Source organism: Python bivittatus, unplaced genomic scaffold (genome assembly GCF_059951505.1).
Source record: "Python bivittatus isolate LINGU-HERP-01145 unplaced genomic scaffold, Pbiv_v1 ctg000570_np1212, whole genome shotgun sequence".
NCBI classification, from domain to species: Eukaryota; Metazoa; Chordata; class Lepidosauria; order Squamata; family Pythonidae; genus Python; species Python bivittatus.
In genome coordinates, this window is record NW_028277097.1 from 8,936,104 (window position 1) to 8,942,773 (window position 6,670).

Genomic DNA, 6,670 nt, shown 5'->3' on the forward strand with positions numbered 1-6,670 from the left:
CTTGTGAGTTTCCTAGATGGACCTGGTTGGCCACAGAATCCTGGACTAATTAGGAACCTCCACAGGTGCCTGTAGGGTATGGTCAAAAAGGTCAAGATGTTTTGATTGGACCATTATGGCTGCCATCTTGACTTTTTTTATGGTACCCTAAGGATACCCTGGCCCCCTCGTTTGATTTAGCAGGGATGCTATGTTTTCTTCTTTTCTGATATTTTAAAATTTATTTTTAAAAAGTCCTCTCCAACTTCTTATTATTCAAAGGCATTTTAGAAAGTGTTCTGTGGGGGAGCCAGTATGCGTTGGCTTCACTTACCAAAATGCTATAGAAGTTCTGCAGAAGGACATAATGTGACATTATAGCACCATTAATAGGAAAGGGATTTTTTTTAAAGTTACAATAGCAAAGGTCTTGACCAATCTCTGAGATGACATGAAACCAGTAGTAAACTGCTCTACACATCACCATGGTCTTTTAGATGTTTTCACTTCTCCTCTCCCATTCATTCATTAAGTGATGACAACCCCCCCTTTTTTAAACATTTGACCCAGCTCTAGAGTTTCTACACACAGCAGATAGTGAGCAGTCCTGGTTCTGGGAATAAAGTTTGAATTTGTGGCTGCAACTGTAAAATTGAAATAAAACATACACCAGAAGGGTGGAACAATTGGATATGTGCCCCTCCAAACCTGGAATACTAGGAAATGTGTTGAGGAAGAGCGTATGTTTTCCATACAGAAGGTCTCAGACAGGAAACATGACCATATGAGCTACTTCTACTTTATTGTTAGGCTACATTAACAAAATCTTGCAAGTCTGAAAGTATAAATCTCCCGCTGTCCCTATCTACTGCCTGATCAGTTAGGGCGGGTCCTATCTAAGTTTCTTTCTCTGCCCGTTACTCAGTTGTGGGCTCCTCCCCCTTTTATCTGATCGTTCCCTAGGCAGCATCTCTTCGCCCCATCTTCCAAGGTCACTCTCACATTCTGTTATGCAGAGTCAATCCTTGGCATTTCTAGGCAGAAGTGGAAAAATGCTAAGACAAAAAATACTGTGATATCCAAAGATGGTGCCTGCTGACCCCAACGTTTTGACTAATATTTGCTGATGCAAATCCAGATGGAGCCTGTCAGATGCCAAGAAATTAATCCACTTCCAATTAAATTTGGGGTTAATATCACACTATTAAATAATTTGAGGGCCGAGCAGAAGAATGAGAAAACAAAAATTAGAACATTGTTTTTGAGATTGTTCTTAAGAGAACAAAAGTATTTCCTAGTCAATGGAAAAGTCCTGGGAAAAAATATTTATTAAAATAGACAAATGTTCCACTTATATGCTATTTTCTTTCTGGTAGAAAGAATTCTGTTATAAAGCCACTGTCCTCTTAAAGTAAAACTGGGTGCTTTCCATGTTGCTAGGTTAGCTTCTCTATGTGATTAAATCTTCCTTTTGTGGCTATGAGCACTCTGAATCCATAAATTATTAATCAAGTTTTCTGAGTCAAAATACTATTAGATATATGGCACACAAATTTCCTTCTACAGTTTCTTCTTTCTTGCTGACTTCCTATATACAGCAAAGACCTATATACTTCTGAAACACATAGTCAGCAAACACATAGAATACTTCAAGTAGGAAATATTAACAGAAATCTTGTTTTTAATTCAGATATTGTAGGGGAACAACTTGTTTTTAATGAAGCTATCATAGAAGAAAATTATGTCCTGCCAATTGACTCTAAACAGATAGGTATCTGCAAAAGCTTCCTCCTTTCATCAAAATGACAAAAGCAGCATTGTGCCATTGCAATGCAAGCAATACACCTTTTGTACATGCGAGGCACATACAAATGGGGCAGGGCTTGTACCACACAACGCTGCTTGCATCATTTTGTCCCTTCCCTGGACACTGCTGTCCAAACAGTATCTAACTACATATAATAATTCTCTGCACAAAAGATGAATGAATGTGTCAAGTTTCATTTGACTCATTTTTGTCATTTTTGTAACCTTAATTTCGTCCTGTTTTACTTCCATACTGGTTCTTCAAAAGTCCGTATGAAAATGTAAGCATTTTCTATGCACTGTTTCCTAATCAGACATTTTTGTATTCATTTGCTGGGGGGTGGGGTGTTGTAGCCTATATCATACTATTCAGAAAAGTTCAGAAAATTGTGTTACTGTTCAAGTACCTATTTAGGAAGTTCAACCAGGTATGTTTGCCTAAAACAACAACATAAAAAACACCAGACCAATAAATTTCTTCCCCATCACTAGCAAGAATAGTTTTATAAGGAGGAACATTCAAGCATTCAGGTAGTCCTCACTTTGCAACCACAATTGGGACCAGCAACTCCATTGCTAAGCTCCACGGCTGCCAAGCATAAAATCATGTGACTGTGACAGGCTTACAATATCACTTCCCATTCAGTTGCTAAGCAAATCACTGGGGTTGTTAAGCAAAACATCACATGACTGTGGCTTACAATTTTACTTCTGCAATCTCCATTAACTCTGCTTATTGCAAGCCAGTTAGGAAGCACACAAATGGCAATCATGTGAGCACAGGACACCGCAACAGTTGTAAATGTGTCCCAGTTGCGAAGCGCATGAATGGCGATCACGTGACTGTGGGATGCCGCAATGGTCATAAATGGAAGGATTGGTCGCAAAGCTGTTTTTTAACACTGTTGTAATTATGGATGGTTGCTAAATTAGACAGTCAGTAAGCAAGGACTACCTGTACAAGCTTTTACCTATTGATTGAATCGATATTAGAAGTTAACAATAGTCATGTGGAGTTCATGAAAACCTTTCCTTTTTGTATTATTCAGTACATATTTGTGCATTTGTGTTAGTTTTAGAAAAATGCCTATTTACAATAATCTTAGCAAATGTATTATAACTTTTCAGAATCTTGAATTAAACAGATCATTTATTTTGAAAGAAATGCATGGATTGACAGAGTGGAATGATATTGTATGACGTGATATGGCTTCAATATTAAGATAGTAGAAGTATAAAACATTTGAAGACAGTCTAACCAGAGACATAACAGATTATTGAACAGAGTTACCTATTGTCTATATATATTTTAGTAAAAAAACGTACAAAGACACACCATTCAGATGAACAGGAAAAAGGATGTATGCATCTGAAGTTTGAATATAAAAAGTATGGTTAAGTCAAAATAACATTTCATTGAGGAACCTACTTTTTAAAAATTTGTTGGGAAACAACATCAGGCAACTGCACAGGAGAAAGGTAGGCTTGCACTGTTAATGTACAGAAAGACCGAAATGTTTTATATAAAACAACTTATCAGCATTTTATCCTATTCTTAACCTTTGTAGAAACACCCTTGAATACTGGTATGAGCTACTGGAGGAAATACCATCACAATGGGCACGAATATAACATTTCCGTCACTTTAAACCTTGAACAGTCACTAATATGTTTTTAAAATATAAAGGAAAAAGTATTTTCTTACCTTTAGGTGCCACCTGTAGAAACTGCTTATGAAGAGTACTAAGCTGTGAAATAGTTAGCGTACCATTTGTAGCAGTCTCCACAGATGGGGGACGAGGTGGAAGGGGAGGATCTGCAAATACTTTTATATCACCATTAATGTAGAAATCTGTCCCTTCCAGGGCTAATTCAAACTGAATTCTGGAGGAAGTTTCAATATGATTGCGGGCAACGTCAATTAATTTATCCACACTGTAAAAAATGAAAAACAATGTGGCAAAATCCTAAAATTATAGTTCTGTTGGCAATTAATCATTTCATACTGATTAAAACCAGGTGCTAGATTTGTCCCTAGAAGAATCAGTGTGATTCTTCAAACCCCAGGCATGCTATTAAAATCTCTAATATGCTCTGTGGAATAAGTGGAGCCAACGGCTACTGAAATGCCCATACTGGAAAACTAAAATAGATCTCTTGTTGAATTGAATCCCCCAATTTTCATTATGTCATTTGGCTTCCTATGAAATTGGAATGCATTTTTTACTATGTTTACAAAACATTTGTAGCAATGTATTCACATTACTTAGAGAAAGATCCAATGGGAGTGACACAAAGTCATGATACCTTCTCATTTCCAGGGACATTAGGGATGGAAAAATGTTGGGATTGCCCACCTTAATAACTATCTCCAGATTCCATTTCAGCCTACGGACCAGCCCACATACAAACTACTTTCAAATATGCTAAAATGTGAAAGAAGCAGAGAGACCAAAATCTTGTTTTCCTTTTGTTTTGTTTGGGACTTCATACAGAAAGAAGGATAGGTAAAAACTGACACTTCCTTCCCTTTATGGAAACCCTAATGAATCAACGTAAGAGTGCTAACCAGTTGTATAGCTTCATTCAAAACCCATCCACACCAATTCAGAAATAAAACACCTATATATTTCATTTCTCTCAATAAGTACTACTTCTTAAACCGTAATTCATACAATCAGAAGCTCAAAATTTAACTACATACAAACATATGCATCCAAGAATTAATCTATTACTCACAATTTGCTCTTGCCAGAATTATAGAAATACAACTGTAGCTTTGTCTGTATTACAAATAATGCAGTATTTCTGCATCTTATTTATTCAGCCTGTTGCTTAAGCTTAGTGACTTTTACCTGATTTCCTCTATTGTAACATAATATTATTGCTTTATTAACAATTTATTACCTAGCCATTTCAGCCAGAAATCTCTCTCCAAGCCATTTTTCCATGTTCCTGTATGTCACTTCTGCCTTTGATTGTAGATCCTCCAGAAAGGCTAACCCTTTAACTTTTAACAGCTCAAGATGAGATTTTGTAGCTTCCGCTGTTTAAAAATTGGCTTATAGTTAGTATAAATCCAAATACTTTCATCTATTATGAAGGTCTAACAATAATTAGATTAAGTATTATTTAGGAAAGAGAGTAATTAATCCTGTATATCTCCGTCGTTGGATTGCTGCAAAGAAGGATCTTGTAATGATGTAAATGCTTAAATATGGTTTGGTAATGGCTTAAGTTAACCATATATTTAATAAAAAATGGCCTGAAACTATGGTTTGAGCTAACCATGATTTATATCACAGTTAAACATAAATTTTATCTGCTACTCCAGCCTTTTTGGCTTGCAATGTAATGTTTCTCAATGTTTTTTCCACTGAGTCCAGCAAAGAACAACTTGGGCTTATTTTGTTTCCATTCTTAAGACAATTACAGTAATAAACAATGGCTAGGTTCACAAACATGGTAAGCCCTAATATAATACATGAACAATTGTGGTTGTTCAACAAATTATGGATAAACTAAACCATAGTGCCAAGTCAACCAATACCTGAACTTAAAAAAGGCTAAGCATAACATCTACAACAAGTTCAAGCAAATATATTCAATGTCCGGAACAAATGTTGGGGTTTTATTTCCCTTTAACTTTTTGCAGCCCTAAAATGGCAGATATTTAACCGTTCTTTTTGCAGAAATTATACCTTCGTGCTCCAGTGCAGCAAAATATTCCTGTTTCATTTTAAGCTTCAATTCTTGCTTCTTTAATTCTTCTGGGGATAAAGGAACTGCTATTGCTTCAGTCGTAGATGGAGAATGGGTACCTGGAGAAAAAAGTGATCTCATGAACAAATCTGAAAGTAAAAATGTTCTCCCCATGAATAAACTGTTGGGCCACGCTCAGAGTGCATGGATAAGCTAGTTCTTAGCTTGTCACGGCAGAATGGGAGTGCAGTGTAGTAATGATCCAGCTATATGTGTTTAAGCCAGGTGTGAACCCCCAAAGCTGGAATACTGTCAGAATGTTGTGGGTGGCCTTTGCACGTGCAGCAACAGCTCCTGTGACAGTCTCCCACCCTACTTCCAAGGGGAGCTCTTCCTGGCCTTTTCCTGGGGGTATTTATTCTTTTGGGTCCTGGCATTGAGCCGGTGAGCCCTCTCTAGATAACCCAAGTACAGCACCTCTTCTTGCAATGGCACCTCAAGATTGGGGAGGGGGAAAGTGAGATTAGGCAAGAGTGTCCAGATCCTGGCCAGATCATCTTGGGCAGTGCTCAGAGGTGGACTGGCCTGTTGCAAGAGCCTCTTCTGTAATCGCAAAGGCAGAAGACCAGTCCTCCTCAACCTGGCACCTCTAAAGGTTCCTTGGGACTACAACCTAAGAATTCTGGGAGTTTCATTTCCATTACATCTGGAAGGTATGGAGCAGCTTTATACTGGTATGCTTCTTATTCTTCTAATATCCGTTTGCGGGTCCTGCTCTGTGTAGGACCACCACAATCTGTCACTAAACTTGGTTTACCTTTCTTTTTTCCTTTCTTATCTTTGCTTTCCTTGTCTTTGACCTCTTTCCCACCTTTCGCTTCTTTCCCATCTTTTGCATCCTTTCCGCCTTTCCCTTTCCCTTCCTTTCCACCTTTGCCAGCAGCTGCTTGTGAAGATTTGAGGCGTTCTTTTTCTTTTATTTCTTCCTGAAGCCGTTCTTTTTCCTCCTCTGCTTCTTTTGACTGCATTTCAGAACTCACCTGAAATTTTATATACCAACGTATTAGTACAAATATTAGGAGCACTGCTGTGATGAGGCTTTCTGAGCAAGACTGCTTCTGTCTATTGAGTGTCAACAATCAACATTTTAAAAAACAGAGTACATAGAACATAAGTTTTTTTC

At 37.6% G+C, this 6,670-nt stretch overlaps 1 protein-coding gene across 1 annotated transcript in view; it reads right to left on the reverse strand.

Moving 5' to 3' along the window:
• LOC103061667 (sperm flagella and cilia-associated protein 2-like) overlaps nt 1-6,515 on the reverse strand; it is a 61,519-nt gene extending 55,004 nt beyond the window's left edge. Inside the window, exons 1-4 of the mRNA XM_088152924.1 lie at nt 6,305-6,515; nt 5,487-5,606; nt 4,693-4,831; nt 3,491-3,720 (exon numbers count right to left, since the gene is read on the reverse strand). Of these exons, the coding sequence (XP_088009050.1) occupies nt 3,491-3,720; nt 4,693-4,831; nt 5,487-5,606; nt 6,305-6,515 (700 nt within the window). The remainder of the gene's footprint in view (nt 1-3,490; nt 3,721-4,692; nt 4,832-5,486; nt 5,607-6,304) is intronic.
• Between the last annotated feature and the right edge of the window lie 155 nt (nt 6,516-6,670).